At 50.4% G+C, this 19,504-nt stretch overlaps 2 protein-coding genes across 8 annotated transcripts in view; both read right to left on the reverse strand.

The window, feature by feature from the left end:
• Nucleotides 1-4,640, reverse strand: part of pcbp3 (poly(rC) binding protein 3) — a 41,907-nt gene extending 37,267 nt beyond the window's left edge. Inside the window, exon 1 of the mRNA XM_076014000.1 lies at nt 4,522-4,640. The gene's annotated coding sequence lies outside the window, so the exon portion shown is untranslated. The remainder of the gene's footprint in view (nt 1-4,521) is intronic.
• A 953-nt stretch (nt 4,641-5,593) lies between these two features.
• The window catches only part of col18a1a (collagen type XVIII alpha 1 chain a), a 91,407-nt gene continuing 77,496 nt past the window's right edge, over nt 5,594-19,504 (reverse strand). For 5 of the 7 annotated variants that reach the window (XM_076014033.1, XM_076014031.1, XM_076014030.1 and 2 more), the window contains 37 exons: nt 17,467-17,533; nt 15,799-15,929; nt 15,287-15,313; nt 14,986-15,150; nt 14,828-14,854; nt 14,502-14,564; nt 14,344-14,421; nt 14,207-14,257; nt 13,971-14,093; nt 13,810-13,872; nt 13,432-13,476; nt 12,792-12,926; nt 12,604-12,672; nt 12,405-12,431; nt 12,046-12,144; nt 11,815-11,850; nt 11,592-11,681; nt 11,456-11,488; nt 11,231-11,266; nt 11,009-11,068; nt 10,845-10,922; nt 10,729-10,764; nt 10,577-10,630; nt 10,424-10,495; nt 10,164-10,223; nt 9,991-10,024; nt 9,559-9,612; nt 9,439-9,473; nt 9,235-9,366; nt 8,986-9,148; nt 8,836-8,897; nt 8,635-8,763; nt 8,114-8,146; nt 7,786-8,031; nt 7,435-7,632; nt 6,999-7,114; nt 5,594-6,869 (listed from right to left, as the gene is read on the reverse strand). In XM_076014033.1, coding sequence (XP_075870148.1) covers nt 6,659-6,869; nt 6,999-7,114; nt 7,435-7,632; nt 7,786-8,031; nt 8,114-8,146; nt 8,635-8,763; nt 8,836-8,897; nt 8,986-9,148; nt 9,235-9,366; nt 9,439-9,473; nt 9,559-9,612; nt 9,991-10,024; nt 10,164-10,223; nt 10,424-10,495; nt 10,577-10,630; nt 10,729-10,764; nt 10,845-10,922; nt 11,009-11,068; nt 11,231-11,266; nt 11,456-11,488; nt 11,592-11,681; nt 11,815-11,850; nt 12,046-12,144; nt 12,405-12,431; nt 12,604-12,672; nt 12,792-12,926; nt 13,432-13,476; nt 13,810-13,872; nt 13,971-14,093; nt 14,207-14,257; nt 14,344-14,421; nt 14,502-14,564; nt 14,828-14,854; nt 14,986-15,150; nt 15,287-15,313; nt 15,799-15,929; nt 17,467-17,533 — 3,138 coding nt within the window. In that variant the 3' untranslated portion in view covers nt 5,594-6,658. The remainder of the gene's footprint in view (nt 6,870-6,998; nt 7,115-7,434; nt 7,633-7,785; nt 8,032-8,113; nt 8,147-8,634; nt 8,764-8,835; nt 8,898-8,985; nt 9,149-9,234; nt 9,367-9,438; nt 9,474-9,558; nt 9,613-9,990; nt 10,025-10,163; nt 10,224-10,423; nt 10,496-10,576; nt 10,631-10,728; nt 10,765-10,844; nt 10,923-11,008; nt 11,069-11,230; nt 11,267-11,455; nt 11,489-11,591; nt 11,682-11,814; nt 11,851-12,045; nt 12,145-12,404; nt 12,432-12,603; nt 12,673-12,791; nt 12,927-13,431; nt 13,477-13,809; nt 13,873-13,970; nt 14,094-14,206; nt 14,258-14,343; nt 14,422-14,501; nt 14,565-14,827; nt 14,855-14,985; nt 15,151-15,286; nt 15,314-15,798; nt 15,930-17,466; nt 17,534-19,504) is intronic. The other 2 variants (XM_076014034.1, XM_076014028.1) reach the window with 1 other exon arrangement.

The following is a 19,504-nucleotide window of genomic DNA, read 5'->3' on the forward strand; positions in this document are numbered from 1 at the left end:
GTCTGTGTCTAGACACTCTCAGCCATGTGTTCACATTCGCAGTCTCTCGCACGCAGCTCCATCAATCCCTCTTCTTTCTGCCACGTACAGAACATTTACACTCCTCAGCAGCGCCGAGCCGGGGGGCCGAGAGCCCGAGACTGGAGCCTTCTGGAGGGCAGAGGGAGGCAGAGGGAGGCAGAGGGAGGCTGAGGGAGGCTGAGGGAGGCTGAGGGAGGCTGAGGGAGGCAGAGGGAGGCAGAGGGAGGCTGAGGGAGGCTGAGGGAGGCAGAGGGAGGCTGAGGGAGGCAGAGGGAGGCAGAGGGAGGCAGAGGGAGGCTGAGGGAGGCAGAGGGAGGCTGAGGGAGGCAGAGGGAGGCTGAGGGAGGCTGAGGGAGGCTGAGGGAGGCTGAGGGAGGCAGAGGGAGGCTGAGGGAGGCAGAGGGAGGCAGAGGGAGGCTGAGGGAGGCAGAGGGAGGCTGAGGGAGGCAGAGGGAGGCTGAGGGAGGCTGAGGGAGGCTGAGGGAGGCTGAGGGAGGCTGAGGGAGGGCAGAGGGAGGCTGAGGGAGGCAGAGGGAGGCTGAGGGAGGCTGAGGGAGGCAGAGGGAGGCTGAGGGAGGCTGAGGGAGGCTGAGGGAGGCTGAGGGAGGCAGAGGGAGGCTGAGGGAGGCAGAGGGAGGCAGAGGGAGGCTGAGGGAGGCAGAGGGAGGCTGAGGGAGGCAGAGGGAGGCAGAGGGAGGCAGAGGGAGGCTGAGGGAGGCAGAGGGAGGCTGAGGGAGGCTGAGGGAGGCAGAGGGAGGCTGAGGGAGGCAGAGGGAGGCAGAGGGAGGCAGAGGGAGCCTCCATGGTGGAGGAAGAAAGACGAGACGGGGCGACGGTTCGACAGTCACATCAGAGGCAGTGGCTCCGTTCACCCATTTTTTTTGCTCTGAAAGGTGTTTTTCTCGGCGGCAGCAGTTCTCAGGATGCAGCCTGGGTGGAGGAGATGAAGGCGATTTTATAGATATATAATTTATAGACGCTCACTGCTGCGAAACTTCCTGCCAACTGGCTGCAGCGGGACTCCGGAGGCGGCGCCCAGTGTGGCGCCAGGTGAACACGCCCTCCCTCGCTCGCTCGCCCGCCCGCCCGCCCGCTCGCTCTCACACGCTCCCAGAGGAGCGCTTGAGTGTTTCCACTTGACTTGAGGTGCGTGTGGTGAGACAGGAGGCCCCACTCACACACTGATGGCAGCAGCTCTGCAGCATAAGGCAGCAGATACGGTCAGCTTGTCACTGAATCTTTAAAAAAAAAAGCCCACGCATATTCCACTCTGTTCTAGCGGAGAAGACTTCTGGAAACAATGAAAAAAATGAAGAAGAAAATCAGCCAAATTAGCCCTCTGTTTACAGCCATCCTGACAGAAGAAGAAGAAAAATTTAATTTTGAAAAATAACATTTCTTGCCGCTCTCATTTACATTAATCAATCAAACTAAATAAATAAATAAATAAATAAATAATTTTCTTGTTGTTTTTTTACACAAGAAGAAGAAGAAGAAGAAGAAGAAGTGAATGTGTTTCATCCTCAACAAACAGACGGCCTTCGTCCACCTGGATGTCTTTTTTAATATCTGCAACAACTTTGAGGGCAAACACAAGCTGAACTCGTCAAACTTTTTTCGATGTTCTGCAGCTTAAAGTGACTGAAATAAATCTGTCAAGGACATCAGTGCCGCTGAAATCCACAAACAGTGAAATCATTTACAAAAAAAAATAAAAATAAATAAAAATAAAAAAAATAAATAAATAAACAAACAAATAAACACATCTCCCTCTGCCTTCCTTGTATAATGCAATCATAAGACTGGACAGACATGCATGATTTCTGGCCAGAAAAATAATTTCACGCCTATTAATAATAGTTGACAAGTTTTCTATCTCCACCAACAGAGAGACTGTAAATCATCTGACACCGAGCGAACCGCCGGCTGAAGACAAATCCTATCAGGACGACTGAGGCTGCAACGATCGACGCCGGCGACAGGAAGTGGGGGATGGGGGGGTGGGGGAGGGGTCTCACATGCTAGTAGGCGGTGTCGTGGATTTACAAGACAGCGGCTGATAGGGGAGCTCCGCCTGCGTGTGAGCCGGCAGAGGGAGAGACATAAAATATTCATCAGGAGATGGAAGGAGATGTCACATCCAATATGTAGGCAGCTCCAGTGATGACCAGTGGGGGGTGGGGGAGGTTGGGGGGGGGGGGGGTCAGGGGGGCGGGCAGGGTCGCTGAGCTGGCGCTGATGGGACTCTAGAACAACCTCGAGGACGAGGTATCCAGGTTTGTGTGCCCAGGCTACCGTAGTTCACTGGCAAACTCGGTGAATGAAAGAGCGCTGCAATCTAAAATGTCACCACTTGATGTCGCTGTTTCGTCCCAAAATATCAAAATATTGCACACTTTAACCTCTAAAGCACAACACACAGTATTCAAAGTCAAAGAAATACCTCACATCCTCCCGAACAGTGGCACATCCGTCTTGTCGAACTCCAACTGAAAGCGTTTTCAGCCGACTTTAGGTTATCAAAAAAACAAAACAAAACAACAACAATCTGCTTCCTGTTTCACATCTCGCAGAGGAAACAAACAGCAGCGTCAGCGACCGTTCATAGCCACAGGAGGAAACCAAGATGACCTCACAGGAAGTGACTGCATGCCAAGCTAGCTGCTGCTAACTAGCGCAGGAGCACCAGAGGCTGATTCCCCGTGGTAAAGCACACTTTTCCCGTTACGCACAGTGGTGCAGGTCACCGTCGAACACCGACGTGCAAAAACGGCTCCTCAAACAAGGGTCGCTTCCTCACAGACACTCTCTCTTCATAACCACGTTTATGAAATAAAAATGTTTCTTTTCTTTTTTTGAATGAGAAAAAAAGAGAACCCGAGACACGAGAGTGAAAAACCAATAAAATGAGTCAGAGCGCCGCGGCCGCGTCGCTGCCAGCCAAGACGAGAGCAGGTATGACGAAGTGGCCGAAGCCGATCCCTCACTATTCCAGGAATATCCGCTCTAGATAAGACCCCCCCCCCACATCCACCCCCCTCCGCACCCCCACCAGCACCACCTCATCAAATATTTAAAGACAGACGGCAAAAAAAAATAGGCTTAAATGCCAGAAGATTCACAGGGGGATCGAGAGACTGGGAGGCTGTGACTCATTATCTGCCTAAATGTCACAGAGATGTGAAATCCTCGCAGCCTCGCGGCCGTAACTTCTCCAGACGCTACACAAATGTTGCTCCGGGCTTCACTCTTACCCTTTTCATTCGGAAATGTGCCGGTCTAGTTGGCGGCAGCGGCGGCACGTGAACACGACGCTTTACGACGTTTTCATTCTAACTCACTTATCGTCTGCTGCCGCTGCTGCTGCTGCTGCTGCTGCTGCTGCTGTTTCCTTCGATAACAGCGCAGCACCAAAGGTCAAATGGATGGCGGCTCTCGAGCAGCTCCTCCGCTAAGACACTGTTAGATTTGGGGTTTACGTGACATTGGTAAACGCCCACCCCTCCCCCCGCCCCCATTCCCCAAAAAGCCATCTGCCAAGAGGGACTCTGTGCTTCCTCCTCCACCACTGTAATTAAGTCGCCACCAATATCTGGTTGTCACCTCGTGGTGTCATCAGCGAGGCCGCGTGGCTTTCACTCCACGTGGTTATTACCCAGCGTCCCGCTAAATATAGCCCCCCCCGACAGGCGGCCCGTGTAATGGCCCGTCACGGTGGAGGGTCGGAACAGCCCAACCACTTCCAAACAAACACGTCTTAAAGGGATAATACGGCAATCTTTAAAGTTTTGTGTGTGTGTGTGTGTGTGTGTGTGTGTGTGGTGGTTGGCTCCTCCCCCCTGAAGATTTATTCCCCTGAGCACATTGAGAAACTGGTGTTATCTGGCTACTCCCCCCCCCCCTCTCTTTCAAGTGGGGGGGAGGGGGCACCACAGAGGCCCCAACGCCCCCCTCCCCCCTGACACCCCCTCCCACCCCCTCAGTCAATTAGCGTAAGCCCTGGAGCTGTCGAGAGGACGCTGAGCGGGTCGAGATGCTTAAGAGGCAGATTTGATGGAATCGAGTGGGAAGAGAATTTTCCGATTATTCCGTTTTTTTCCTTGCGTTATTAGGGAATGCGTTCTTATTTTTGGGTGGGCGTGTAAGCGGGGCTTGATTCTTGATCGACGGGCCGCTTAAAGCCGACGACGGCCTCGCAACTCTGACGACAACTTTGACACAGACTTCTCAAAGTAGGAAACTTTAAATAAAGCCGGACCCCGGCGAGCGTCGCTCACACTGGGCTGGGTTTGCTTCTTTACTCCTTCGTGTTATTGCAGTGAGGAAGAGGAAATGACCTTATAAAGTCAAATCAATCAATAAAAATATCGAATTTCCTGTTTAGCACCATAAACAAATGTTTTGAGATCATGTGACTTTTGTTCAAGGCTCATAGACAAAGACATGTTGTTGTTGTTGTTGTTGTTGTTGTTGTTGTTGTTGTTGTTGTTGTTGTTGTACCTGCAGACTTTGGGAGGAGTCAACAGCAGGATCCGTCCAGTCCGGTTCCGTCCAGGCTGGTCCGGTCCGGTCCGGTCCGGTCCGGTCCGATCCAGTACAGTCCGGTTTTACAGTGACTGGAACAGTGACCCGCCCTGTGGCCATACTGGGAGGTGCCTTCTGTACTCGACAACGTCGCAGTTTCCATTTCCAAGCGGACCGAGCGAACCAGGAAGTCCAACTCGGATCAAGTTTGCGCTCGAGGCGGAGAACGCGGTTGTTGCGGCGTTTTGCTCGACAAAACACGTAACGAATGAAAGTGGTTGCACAAACATCTCAGCTGCTGGCCAGTGGCCGCGCGCAGGGACACTGAGGAATACCGGCCGCTGTTTCCACCCGAACAGCGGAAAGACGTCACGTCGGTGCGTCACTTTAGAAAGAACCGGCAAATTAGGCCAAGCCTGAATAATTCAAACTACTAATCTTCTTAATCAAATATGGTCTTAAAACGCCTCCTTACTTTAAAGAAGACATTTAAGGGGATTTCGTCAGTAAGTGACTGCTGACCTAATTCATTTCTCTCTAGAAATCAACTTAACTTGCAGCCGCTGCCCATGTGGGCTAATTGCTCCGTATATATGATTTATTTTTATTTATTTTTTATTTAGTAGTATTAATTTATTATTTTTTCAGTGTCACACTTGACACGTTCACTGTATGCGCACAATGCGACCCTCAACAACGCCACAAATGTTTCAGATTGCAAACAGCAGACCAGAACTTCCTGGTTCTCACTGACTCATAGGTGAAGAGAACAAGTTAACCCGCACAAGGAAACCGGACTGACGGCACAATATTTATGGCAAACCGCTGATCAGTTTTCTATTTCACGGCGGAATCAAATTAACATCCGGGTGCAGATTACCGGTGATGGATGATGTACGGCTCCCTCTCACGGCCCCCCAGAGACACCGATTGGTCACCGAGTCAATGCCACAAGCAGCATCTCATTGACTAGAACATAAAAGTGGTGGAGGTCAGGGCTGCAGAGCGGGAGGGCCGCGCCCGCCGCTGAAGAAGTGTCCCAACAAGGTTTCTTCCTAGTTGAAAAAGATTTTTATTCAGTGCCTGGGAGAGACAGAGCAACACAATTTCTTTATAAAAACTGGATTTCCACAGGTTTTAATAGACAGCAGCAGCAGCACCGGGTTAAAAAAAAAATATACATATTCAATGCATGGTAAGTACCATCTGTCTCTCTAACATTTTCTGTTTTCACATTCCCAACAGTTCCCACAATGATTTGCACCATCTCGTCATCACAGGCTTGTCACAGCGGGGGGGGGGTTTAGAAAGTGTTTAAAAACAGGGGTACGTTCGGCGGCTCCTCCGTCCATCAAGGTTCCACCAAGGTAGCGTGAAAATATCCACATGGCCTTGAGCAGAGACCCACTGCAGTGTTTACAGGTGCGGAGTGATGCTTTAAAAAAAAAAAAAAAAAATCACTGTGTGGAAGGCACATGAACTGATATCTGAAGAAAAACAAAGTCCTGTGGTGCGAGTATAAATGAGGGTATTTAGCGTTTATTTATTTATCCAAATCTTATCCTTACATAACTTCATTAAAAAATAAATATCTATTATTCTTCTTTAAAAATTAAAATAGTCTTTAACGTTTGCTGTTCCCCATCACAAACCCACACACAAAAAAAAATTAGACCGGAAAAAAAGTGAAAATGATCAAAGACACAATAGCTGAACAAAAGGTGAATATAGCTTTACCAGTTTGAAACGATGATAATGTAAAAAAAAAAAAAAAACACAAAAAACACAAACGACAAACATGTAATATACAGAGGTAAAAAATAAAAAATAGGATATGATGATTTGAGAATGTGTTTATAGCTTCAAAATATGTGCCGAGGCCCAAACGACAGGAGCAGCTCCCCTCGCTGCCACGCGACTCTTTGGCGCTTCTTCAGGGGAGCTGAAGACGATGCAAAGTGTCTCCAGCGGGGCCAAATCAACGGACGCAACGTGCTCACAAGGCCTGTTGTTAAGGAATTCAAAGTGTTTGACAAGGGGCCGCGAGTGTGAAAAAAAAAAAAGAAATCAAAATGACCAAAAAAAACAACGACCCTCAGGAAATGTGCAGGGTTTATTTTTTGGACTGTGAGAAGGCGTTCTCGATGCAGAGCACGATGTAGGAGCCGGAGCAGCTGCTGGACGTCTGCTGCAGGAGGCGGCGGCTATTGAGCGGCGACGCCAGGCCCGTCACCGTGCGGTCGCCCACCCGCCACGTTTCACAGTAGTGGTCCGTCTGCCGGTGGCCCTTGTTGTTGGAGCCGTGCCAGATCATTTTCTCCGGCCTGGAGAGAGAGGAGCAGGATGGCAGAGCGCAGCGAGTCAACTGTCGAATCCCTCAATGAGCAGAAGAACCAGAGCAGCAGCAGCAGCAGCAGCAGCAGCAGCAGCGACGGCTGGCGCAGGAGACTCACCACGCGCTGTCCCGCAGGATGTCCCGGCCGTCGAAGGAGTAGATGGGGACGTTCTCCGTGAACATGCTGGAGTCTTCGCTGAAGATGGACTCCCAGCTGTTGAACAAGATTTGGTTCTGCAAGAGAGAGGAATCCTGTCAAATCTGTGGTTTTCACTGGAGGATACTCTCAGTTCACACCTGATGGACCAGTCTGATCAGTAAGAGGACGAAGGTGCAACATATCTAATAGCCACATAATGGCTGAGATCTTTGAAACTTTATACCACTCTTGGTTCTTGGTGGTTTCTTTCAGAACTCAGTTTATCAATGCAGCGTTTCCGATGAATAATTTGACAGTTAGTTGACTGTTAGTCAGGCTGCGTTTCTGGTCGCTGATCTGTGATCTGACCCTTGGCGAGTGTTCACGGCGAGCTTGAAGCGGCCGGCGGTCTCACCTTCAGGTTGACGATCGGAATGTGGTCCCTGTCCGCCCGCCGCACGATGGTGTAGAGGTCCTGCAGCTTGGAGGACAGGAAGGCTCTGAAGGTTCCCTTCAGGCCGATGGCGCGGGCCTGCTGGAAGCACAGGTAGTCGGCGCCGCGGATCCCCCGCATGTTACCCGACTGGGGGGCGTTGAGGGCGATGAGGTGGAGCTGGAGAGGAAGGAGGGGAAAGACTCAGCCAGAAGTAAACTTTGGTAGGACGTCAAGTACATGTTGGCAGACTGTGATGATGATGGTGTGACCAAAAGGACAGGAAGATCATAGATAGAAATGAAAACGTGAAGGGGGTGATGGGATACTGACTGCTGATCCGGACGTCTCTGCAGGGACGGCAGGCTGTGGAAGAGACGGGCTGGGCTCGTAGCGGGGAGGGTACTGGGGCTCGACTCGCTCCACCGGCGGCTGAGGCTGCGGCGGCGGCGGCTCGATGGGCTGCACGCCAGCCGAGCCGCCCTGGGAGTAGTGGCCCGCTCCGTTGTTGTGCGACTGCTCGTGGGACTGAGGGTAGAGGACGACCGGCGGGGGCTGCACCTCGGCCACCTCGTTCTCCTTCAGAGAGGGAGAGGCCAAAGGGGTGAGTGTGAGGGTGACACGGTGGGGGGCGGGGCTAGGGGAGATGTGGAGAACTCACCAGGTCTCTGAAGAAGGGGCTGTAGGATCCCAGCTGAAAAATGATAATTATTCAAATGAAATAAAGAAATAAAACAATATATAATATTATTATGAAAGGGAAAAAAAAAATCCTTCAACGTGATAAAATATTGACCTTTTCTAATAACTAGTTGCAACCAGGAAGTGATGTGAAAGTCATCACCGTGTTATGAACTGCAGGTATAAAGGCGCACAGTCTGCTTCAACGTCAGACAAACTTCAGACTAAAGTTGCCAGCAGCGTTAGCTGTGTTACACCTCTGTGATTGGCTCTTTGTTTCAGAAGGCCTGTGTGACATCACTGCACCAATAAATGCTTTTACAGGACAGGTGCAACCAAAACAAACCGGCTCCCTGCAGGTAAGTCAATAAAATTGCAGGTGAGAGACAGAGACAGTCTCTCCTGGGCTCAAGGCTGCTATTTTAGCAGGCTGTGCTAGCAGCGTTAGCACTTTAGCCTCTTGTGTCATTGTTGTTGCTAGGGGAAATCCGGCTACCGTACCATGACTTGGCGCAGGCCGTTGCCGACCCTCAGGTACAGGTCGGCCCTGTCGATGACGTAGATGAGGCTGCCCTCCGCCTGCCGCCTGGCCGTGGCGATCATGGTGTCGTAGGACCTCAGAACTGTCACCTGTGGACAAGCAGGCGCGTGTTTGATGGTACATTTTCAAGTTTTCAAGGCTTTCGGGCTGATGTCACTTACACTTGATGAGAGACCAGGAGTTCCAGGTGGACCAGGAGGACCAGGGGGTCCAGACGCATTGGCTGTGTCAAGATAAAAAAAAAGAATATCTTATAAATATCATCATCTACTATTTTCTACCATTCATTCTTAACCAGAACAGACGCTCACGCTGGTTGGGCCTGTAGGCTCCGGCTCCTGGCAGGGAGCCACCTGGATGTCCTGGAGGGCCAGGTGGTCCTGGAGGACCCGGGCGCCCGTCGTAGCCGAACCCTGGTGTCCCGGGTGGGCCCTGGGGTCCAGGGGGCCCCACGATGGACTCTCCCTTTGGACCCTGAAAGGAAAAAGACAAATTAAAAGCGTGACAAACGCTGAAACGTGTGGACGTCACAGCTCCAGAGTTTCAGAGCCGTCGCTCACCGGCAGACCCGGTTTTCCAGCCGTTCCTTGGGGGCCTTGCGCTCCTCCGAATCGTGGGTCGTAATAGCCGCCGCCGGGCTCTCCCTTGTCGCCCTTCACGCCGCCGTCACCACGTTCGCCCTTCAGTTCGTTCTGTTGGAGGTGGTGTCGAACGTCATGAGACAGGTTTCACCACCGCGTCATCGGCGGATCAGAATCTTTTACCTTCAACGTGTAAATATCAAAACTGGAGCCCGTTCCTATGAAAACAAGGAGGATGATTTAGCGTAAATGGACTGATGCTAGAAGGTCCGGTGTTGATGTTGATTGGCTGTTGGGCTCTACCTGGGAATCCTGGAGCACCCTGATCTCCACGTTCTCCTTTCTCTCCTTTCGTGGCTGCGACAGGAAAGGGAAGCAAGCGAGGATCAGAGTTACAAGCCGCCGGTGGAAGCCACCCCCCACCCCCCACCACCACCTACCCCCACCACCACCACCTCCTCCCTCGCTACACCCAGCCATTCCTTAAATCTGCCGAGACTCCATGACTTTAATCTCCCAACAATAGGCTCTCTATCCCCGTCAGGGTGAGGCAGCGGCAGCGGCGGCGGTTGCGAAAGCTTCTCACTCATATGAAGATAAAAAGTGTTTATCTCAGCCGGGTATTTAAACCCTGGAAAATCTCGCCACGTCTTTAATGAACTTCTCAAAAACGGCGTCGGTGAGGCTCTTTCATGTTTCGCTCCGATGTGACAAGCGGTGCGATGAAGGACGTACCTGGGTAGTTCCGGTAGGAGTCTTCGTAGCGCTGCTGAGAAAGACAGAGAGAGAGAGAGAGAGAGAGGGAGAGAGAGAGAGAGTGGGGGAGAGAGAGAGAGAAAAACAAATGTTTGAACTGATGAGGCTGGCGACGTTCCTGAAGAACGACTCTGTGCAACGCCATCACTCACATTGATGCGGTCGACGGGCGGCCCTGGAGGTCCAGGTGGTCCAGGAGGTCCAGGCGGTCCCTGAGGAAATATTTATTCATTAGAATAAACTATTTTTAAATGTGTTTGTTTATTCTATGTATATTTTCACAGATCAAATCCACCAGGATTCTGAGGTAACATCCAGTACAAGGCAACGGATAATCTTTCATTCCTGATCTTGTTCCTGAGGAGAGAGTCGCACCAGGATGGTGAAGGTGGACTCAGAGACCAGAACTTACCGGGTAGCTGAATCCAGAACCACCTCCCGGCTGTCCTTTCTCACCCTTGTAGCCGTTTATTCCCGGACGACCCTGACGGACAGAAAGAGTCAGTGCGTAAGGACAACGAGCGATGAAGATGCCTTCATCGTACAGACAGTGAAGAAGACTTACAGGTCTTCCCGGCATTCCAATTTCACCCTTGATCCCAGGAGGTCCGTATGGGCCCTTTAACGACACCACAGTTGGAGGTGAGAGCAGTTTAAAAAAAAAAATAAAGTTTTAAAAGATGCATCTCAAAAAAAAAGAAACATTGAGAGTCTTACAGGTGGTCCAACAGGTCCGAAATGTCCTCTGTCTCCCTGGAGACACACACACACACACACACGCGTTAGCTTGCTGAGCACTGACTCGGCCGTGGCTACCATGTGGCTGCACTGACCTTCAGCCCCTGCAGGCCCTCCAGAGTCAGCAGGTTCCCGTCGGGTCCGATCACCAAACCCGGCTCTCCTTTCTCACCCTGAACACAGAGGAGTCGTCGTCGTCGTCAGTGTTCACGGCAGCAGCAAAAACCCCTCGGCGGATCACTGAATAAAAACACGTTACCTTCAAGCCGACGCCGGCAGGACCCGGGTCTCCTCGGTCGCCCTTCGGACCCACAGGACCCTGAGAATAAAGACCAAGCAGGTCAGAGGTGAGAAGAACTGAAAGCCACAGGTTCGTCTGTTGAAGCTACAGTGTGTAGAACTTTTTAAGGAAGCCCGGTATTTAAGGAAGCCGCCTGACAGTGTGTTTGGTGCTGAGGGCGCTGAGAGTTGTAAAACTTACAGGGAAACCAGCTTGACCAGGTAATCCAGGAGTTCCCTGCAGAGAGAGAGAGAGAGAGAGAGAGAGAGGGAGAGAGAGAGAGGGAGAGAGAGAGGGAGAGAGAGAGAGAACACGTTGAGTCACGACTGTTGATGCTTTTAAAATCAGCTAAACTTCTGCATCATGCATGATCAGGGAGACCATTGAAGCAATATTGGTCTAAACCGTCTAAAGTGAAACACAGACCTGAGCGCCGACTCCGCCTTCAGCAACGTCGACCTGCACAGAGAGCCCAGTTAAAGATGCAAAGCGTTCGTCCAATGACGGCTCTGAGTTTGAATGAGATGCAGCAGAGACGGAGAAAGAAAAACTGTACACTTACGTTTCCAGATGAGCGGTAAATAATTTGTCCTGGAGGTCCCGGTGGTCCTGCTGGACCTGGAAGTCCTGCTCCATCTCGACCGGGTTCACCCTGCGCACGCACACACACACACACACACACACACACACACACACACACACGTAAGACAGAGATATATGGATTTGATGGTCTCTTTATTGCAGAACACAGCTGGGTCAGTGCAGACGGTGAAGGTGAGACTCACCCTCTCTCCTCTGTCACCTATGTCACCCTTTGGCCCCTGAAAATGTACAGAAAATAAGATCAGAAAAAGTCGCAGATGAGGATAATTAAGCTCTCCAACATACAAGATAGAATCATCTCGACTTTCTTCCTGGTTTAGCGTAACCTCGGAGATGATTCCAGACTCTCCCAACATGAAGATGACTTTCCGCCTGCCTTCCAGAATTACAGTGAGAGGTCCTGTTCTTCTCACCTGAGGTCCCTGGAATCCATCCAGACCTGGCTGACCTTCCCTGCCTGGAGAACCATCGCCGCCCTTCTGACCCGGCAGACCGGAGAGGCCGGGTTTACCCTGCACACAGGCAGCAGGTACAATCAGTACAACTAGCAGGAGGTGGTGCCTTTCCTGCCGTCTGTCCAATCACGAGGAGTCCTCTGATGTTCTCCATGCACGTGCAGCCTCTAGTTTCCTCCTTTCTTTCCTGCCGTGTTGCACTGCATGCAGTAATTAGCACCAATCTGCATCTCTGTGACCTTTCTGTGGGTTCAAATGTTGCACGTAGGACAAAGTTCAGAGTTAAACCCAATGACAATCAAGAACTTGTTACTCACTGGGAGTCCAGGCAGACCCGGAGGACCCTGCAGACCAACAGAAATACACACAAACAAACACACGATGAGGCACAAAATAAATGCTACATGTAACATAAAGAGTAAGAGCAAACTGAAGTCTCTGCTCTGACTTTCTCTTTAATCTTCAGCCAATAAACCACAGAAGGAGTTTTGTGCTCCAGGTTTCTCCAGAACTGACCTGTCTTCCATCAGCTCCTCTGACGCCGGGGATTTTATTGATGTAAACACCGGAGCCCTCCATGTCATCCTGAAACAACAACTTCAGCTGTTTATTTATTCACTGATTTATTTTTATTTAACAAACATGCTCATTTATATACAATTGTTGTTGAATCAAAACAAAAGTCAGCATAACAGAAAACTCACAAATCCAACATTCCTGTAGCTGGGTCCAGGAGGTCCAGGTGGTCCAGGTTGTCCAGCAGGTCCCATCGGTCCAGGAAGACCAGCCAGTCCAGGTTCTCCTGAAGCTCCTGGCAGTCCTGGTTCACCTTGAGCTCCCTGCCAGACACAAACAGTGGAGGAATCGGTCAACACAACGAGACGCTGCATCCGTTTCTTTAAGATTTTCTCCTCGGCCGATTGTCGTCGTTACTCTGATCATCGTCAGAGATCTCGTGCGCAAAATGAACACACACACACACACAAGTTGTGATGTCACACGGTGCCGGAATCAAATTCCTACAAAGAAGAGAAGTTAATCCAAACTGCGGTGAACTGTTAGCAGACACAAATCCCTCTGAAGTCTGACGTGCAGGAGCTCAGTTACCTGCTGTTGCTGCTGCTGCTGCTGCGAAGGTTTAGAAAAGTAGGAGGAGGACGTGAAGGGAGGCCGCAGGTTGGCCAGAAAGGAAGAGAAGGAGTTTGGCTGCAGGAAGGAAAAGCGTGAAAAAAAACAACTGACTGTCTGACAGACTCGTCTTCCCCAGCCAGACCCAGTGCACGACTTTCAACACATGGTTCATTTATGGTTTTAGTTGCATCCAGTTTAAATGTGACGACTGACCTTCTCTCCGCCGGTCCCTGGAAGACCCAACTGGCCTGAATCACCCTGAGGGAGACACATCAGAGGAGAACATCAGAAACACAGCAGAGCCTTTAAAGGTCCGGTGTGCCACATTTGGCTCAAAGGAGAAGGTGGACGAGGTGTCCAGGTTTGGGTGCTCAGGTCACCATAGGTCACCGGCACGCTCAGGAGGGGGAGGGAGAGTGAAAGATGCTGCAATCTAAAATGTAACCACTCGATGTCGCTGTTTCTTCTTCAAAATCTCCAAAGATTACACACTGGACCTTTCCACCATCAGGAGGTTTGACTACAATCAGTATGGAGGCTCTTGATGGTTGAAAGGAGGCTGAACAGAAACCTCCTGCTGCTGCTAGCTACCTTTTCTCCTTGGCGTCCAGTGGCTCCAGGTAAGCCGTCAGTTCCTGGTAAACCAGGCAGGCCCTGGAGATGGTTGAGAAGGACAATGGTGATTGGGTCAGACTGAGGTTTGGGATCAACTGGGCAGGTGTTTGTTTTCTTTTAGTAAAGTAACCACCTACAGGTTGACCAGGCGCTCCATCCCGTCCCGGTGGTCCAACGGCGCCCGAGCCCGGTACTGTGCCTGCTGTGGAGACAGCGGGTGGACCTGGTGGACCTGGTGGGCCTGGTGGACCAGGTAATCCCTGCAGAGAGAGACGGGGTTGGAGGGGCAGTTCAGTTCCAACAGTCCTCACAGGCTTCAGTGGTGAGACAAGAAGAAGATCCTCCTCCACATCATTCCGTTTGTTTTCCTCACCCGCATGGACTCCAGATCTGGGAAGCCTGATCCCTCCATGTCCACAAAAGTCTGAAAGACACCAATGGAAAGCAAGAACATCTGTCTGTTACCGGGAGTCTCCGACATCACAGCTTCAAAGCAGGAAGTGAACTCACAGATCTGTAGCCTGGTCCTGGAGGTCCTGGAGGTCCTGGTGGTCCTCTGGCGCCGGGGTGACCCTCTCCCATTTCTCCCTGGACACACAAAACCCATTAGGATCATTTAGATCAGTGACCACAGAGTGTGTGCGATTTAGATGATGCGGTGGAGCAACCTTCTCTCCTTTCACTCCAGGGTCTCCTGGCATTCCTGGGAAGCCTGGAGGTCCTTCAGGACCCTGTGGTTCAGGAACAGGAACGTTAATAATACCTCAGCAAATAACATTTGGCAGTAGGTAAAAGGGAATTTTTTTGCTAAAGCCGACAGCAGTTCATCAAATGAAAACAACACTTTTATACTGTCAAACATCAGTTAAAAGTTTTGCTGTGTTTTTCTATTATTTGACAGCTCAAGATGATATTTGAAACTGGAGCTTTGTGGGGAACAAAATGATGCTGATGTCTGTTTGGTGTTGGCAATGTGGAAGAAACAACAACTCACAGGTCTGCCGTGCTCTCCAGCTTCACCCTGGAGGGTTGAAACACAACACAGACTCTCAGACACACACCGACTTGACTTGTACATCAACACACAGCAACAAAACTGACGGCATCTCCGACAGTCAAGCAGCTTCACGAAGACCTGAAGTTTCTACTCACGGGGTTTCCGTCGGCTCCCGGTGGCCCCCGCAGGCACGCGGAACCGTCGGATCCTCCAGCTGGGTCCTTGCAGACGGTGACGTCGCCTCCAGTCCCCGGAGGTCCCGGTGGACCTGCTGGGCCGGGCTCTCCCTTTGGCCCCTGGGAGCCAAAGCCGCCGCTGCCCTGGAGGTGAAGGAGCATCGTGGTGGGAAAAAAAAGGGGGGAAACAGGACGGACGTTAAAGACGTGGGAAGAGCGGTGGAGCCGTCGACTTCCCGGTGTTCCAGGACATCTCAGCTGCTGCGGGGCTTGGACTCACCTTCTCTCCCTTTACTCCTGTGTCTCCCTGCAAAGTAGGAGAGATGAGGGAGAGTCAGCAACATCAGCACCAAAAGCGTGAGTTCTTGTTGTGATCATTTACAGAAATTATTTGGGAAGAATTTAAAAAATCTTTGTGAGAAAATGCAGGTCTGGGCTTTTCAGCACTTGGTGTTGCAGTTAGACCAGCGTGACGAAGCCTAGTCTGAGTCAACACAACAATGAGAATTATAATGTGACGGTTAAATAGATTCATAAATTAGAGTGTGTTTCCTCACTCAAAAAGTGATGGAAAACACCAATTAGTCTTATAAAAACAACACTTGACAAATCTGGTGTGACTTAAAGCGAGCGTAAAAGAAAACAGATGTCGGAGCCTCCAGCAAAAAGGCTGTGAGAAGCATGGATGACAATTAGGACTCGTAGCTCCCTCTAGTGTTACTCTGGTGCATTGCAACTCCAGTGACTCGGACAAACGCAAGATTCCCCGAGAGGTCGATTCACGTTCCGAACCTTCTCTCCTCGTCCTGCCCCCCTGGAGCCCAGGTCCAGACCCGACTCTCCCTTTGGTCCCATCACACCCCGGTCGCCCTTCCCTCCTCTGTCCCCTCGCTCGCCCTTCTCTCCTTTGGGCCCAACTGGTCCTACAGAAGAAAAAAACAAACATTGTAAGGTCAAAGGCATGAACACTGTGGTAGAGAAAAACCTCCCAGCGGTGATGAAGATTCGTCCTCCGACCCACCAAAACACAGAGGAGGACGCTTCCTCCACCTCCACCTCCACCCAGCTCACCTCTGATTTATTGGGAGCTTTGGAGGAGCACAAACACACACAGACACACACAGACACACACAGACACACACCTCCAAACACCGATGTGCTGGATTTATTTCCTGGAAGGAGCTGAACTGACCTCCAACTCCCACAGAACTGGACCTCTTTCAGCATGAAATGCAGACCCACTCATTCATTCACTCATTCACTCTTCATCACCAGGTTCAATCTTGACAGTCGTCCCTGCACTGAAGGTTCAGTCAGCACATACTGCTGCTGATGCTGCTGCTGCTGCTGCTCAACACACTGGAGCAAACAACGATGGTCCTTGTGAGACCTTCAGATAATTCATCCCTCTGTTGTCTTCTGTTTGTACACTAATACAAAGATTTCCTGTGTGGTTTTTGTCCAACGCCGGCTTTGTTTGCTTTGAAAATCCACGAATCCACGTCTCCTCCAGCAGTTTGCACAGTGCAGACAGAACAACAAAGCAGCCCAAAAAAAAAAAAAAAAAAGGAGGGGGGCGGGGGGTCGTTGGGGGGGTATAGAAGACATCCTGTTGCTCCCTGCATGTTTCTGCTCTCCTGACCCGGTGACCTGGTGACCCAAAAGTTTGAGTCCCACCTCAGATTCTGCGTCTCTGCGTTTGTATTAAGTCTTGCAAGCATTTGTTTTATAGAAATGCATACATTCCTATAAAATATGCATCAACAATGCTTCATAGTATACTGGTTCTGGCAGATCACCTGCTTCCATCCTGAACAAAAAAGTTGTGATCCACTCACTGTTTTTATTTAGTTTCTCGTCACTCTGAACTTCGCCTCATTGGCTGTCGGATGCTTCACAAGTTAAGTTTGTTGTGATTTGGTGCTATAAAAATAAAACTTTTTTTTTATTTATTTATTTTGTGCACTTTGTTTCGCAACGCAAGCTCCGTTTCAGTACCATGAAGTTCAGAGGTACCGACATGCCACGACCTCTAGGGGGAGCCAGTGCATGACGGAGCTGACACAAAGAGGGTGATTATTTCTATGATCCAGACACAAACTTTGAGGATCGTCTGTGATATAAGCACAGCACATATATAAAGGTTCCTCACTGGGAGCAGTAATAATAATAAAAAAAAAATAATAATAATAATCATGATAATAATAATAATAATCTTGTTTTAACACTATTTACAGAAAAAAGCACAAGAGCTCGTCTGACTTGCTCTTCCTCCTTACGCCCACTAGATGGCGTCAACTGGCTGTGTTTTCCGCGCACTCATCAGTTTAAAAAGACACGCGGGAAGAAAAGAACACGAGGTCTGTGTGGATGATCGGGAATAAAAGCTTGTACTTTGGCAAATCAGACGATGCCACTGATCAGTCGGTGGTCTTGAAATGTTTGATCGCACAAACTCACCTGAACCCCGCGACACCTCCTCCTTAGTGCTGAGCGGCGGCTGCTGAATGGGTCGTGAAGGGGCCGTCTGCAGAAACCATGCAAAGAAACACAAGAAAAAAACAGACACATACATATTGAACCTTTTCCAGGAAGCAGCTCTAACCTACATTGTGCAACCTGGCAACCCGATGATGCACTTTTCCCTCTTGTGTATGTTTCGGACTGGAGAAACTAAACACACTGGAGCGGCAGCGAGTGTTTCCCATCAGCATCAGAGAGGAGGAAACAGGGCTGTGATGTCTTTGCAGGGTAAACACGACGGCAGGTCCCGTTAGACCATAAACTGACATTAGACTGTCGTGCAGCCGCTTGTGGCTCCGGGAAACACAAGTTCTCAACTGGAAAAAGTCCATCTTTCACTTCCTCTACTCGCTTCACTTAGACACAGACACGCCCCCTGCAGAGAGGCCATGCCCCAAACCAGGTGTTGACTCCGCCCTGTTTGCTTGTTCTCCTTCCAAACGTATGCAAGTAGCGACAAAGCATCGGCCTGAGTGGGGAGGCAGATGAGCCCTATGTGATGTCACAAAGGGCACTAGCTTCGTGTCCATGAACCCTAGAATTGCACAACACGTCAGCGGACGTGACGTACGGGGTCACGTGACCACTTCACTGACCAGTGAAAATGGCGCGTTATGATTGGACGGAGGTGGAGACGACAAGTAATCAAAGAGAAAAATATATCAAGCACTCTTGACAGCAAACAAATGTAAAGAAACAAAAGCAAACATAATTCTCGTAAATCTCGCAGGATGAGATTTTACGAGAATCTCGTCCCGCGAGAATATTCAGAATTCTTGCGGGACGAGATCTGACGAGAGCTAAAGTTTACAGTTTATGTGCTTCACATCAATGCAAACAGCAACAAGTTGCAGTTGTACTTTGTCGAAATTTTTCGAAATAACATTTTTAATTTTTTTGCGGCCACAGCTCCCCCCTCCCACCACCACCGCCACCAGGTATCCGCTCTGCTAGCATGCAGCCCTTAGCCACTCCATCTCCTGGAGGGTGGCTGTAAACAGAGGGTTAAACATGGAGACGTGGGAAGATTTATAGTTTCTGTGAATAAAGAGTTGCGTGATGCTGATTAGGATGGAGCGAATCCAGGAACACCTGCAACACAGTCACGGTTGCGTGTTGCGAGCAGCCAATTGTGTTCAGACACGCTGGTGTTTACAATGCTAGCTGCAACACTTCTGCCAATCAAGGGCGTCATCGCCCTCTGGCCTCAACACAGGACTCAGACTGACTGACTGACTGACGGACTGACTGACAGAGGCCTGGGGGATAATTGAAGGTTCGGGGTGACGGGGGGGCAGGTGAGGAAAGAAGGGAGCGATGGGGGCGTCACATCAGTCTCCCCGAGTGCCCTTGAGCAAAGAACAAGCGAGGGAAGGTGAGAAAGAAAGCGAGAACCCCTGATGACTGGAGCTCATTGCTGCTGGGTGACACGGTGAGAGCTGGAGAAGCCACCAGAGGTATGTCTGTGTGTGTGTGTGTGTGTGTGGTGTGTGTGTGGTGTGTGTGTGCGTATGCGTGTGCTCCCATGCACGTTAGGAATGTGCGGGAGAATCGGACAGACTCGATCAGAGGTTGATTATTAACCGGCTTCCTGTCGAGAAATCAGCAGTCGACGTGAATTCATGTGATAAATGAAGTGCAAGTTCACTCCCTCACACACCCAGCGTGTGTGTGTGTGTGTGTGTGTGTGTGACACGTCCGGGAGGGAGGCTCCCGTCTTGAGAAGAGAGCGCTGATAGATTTGAACCACCTGACCTGCAGGAGGTGAGAGCAGCAGCAGGTATGCAGCTCCCAGGGCGATGCAGCAGACAGAGACGAGTGGCTCTCCTCCCTGTTTCCCAGCAGCCGAGGAAAAATTACTGGAATTTGTTGCTTTTTTTTCCCTCGCTGTTGCAGGCTTAAAAGGGATGACGGCATCGAGAGGAAATAAACTACTGACAGTAGAAGCAGCGGAGGTATTTTCCTCTCACCAGTC

The sequence above is a fragment of the Nelusetta ayraudi genome, unplaced genomic scaffold, assembly GCF_046127955.1.
Source record: "Nelusetta ayraudi isolate G7.1 ecotype Tasmania unplaced genomic scaffold, CSIRO-AGI_Nayr_v1 ptg000163l, whole genome shotgun sequence".
NCBI classification, from domain to species: Eukaryota; Metazoa; Chordata; class Actinopteri; order Tetraodontiformes; family Monacanthidae; genus Nelusetta; species Nelusetta ayraudi.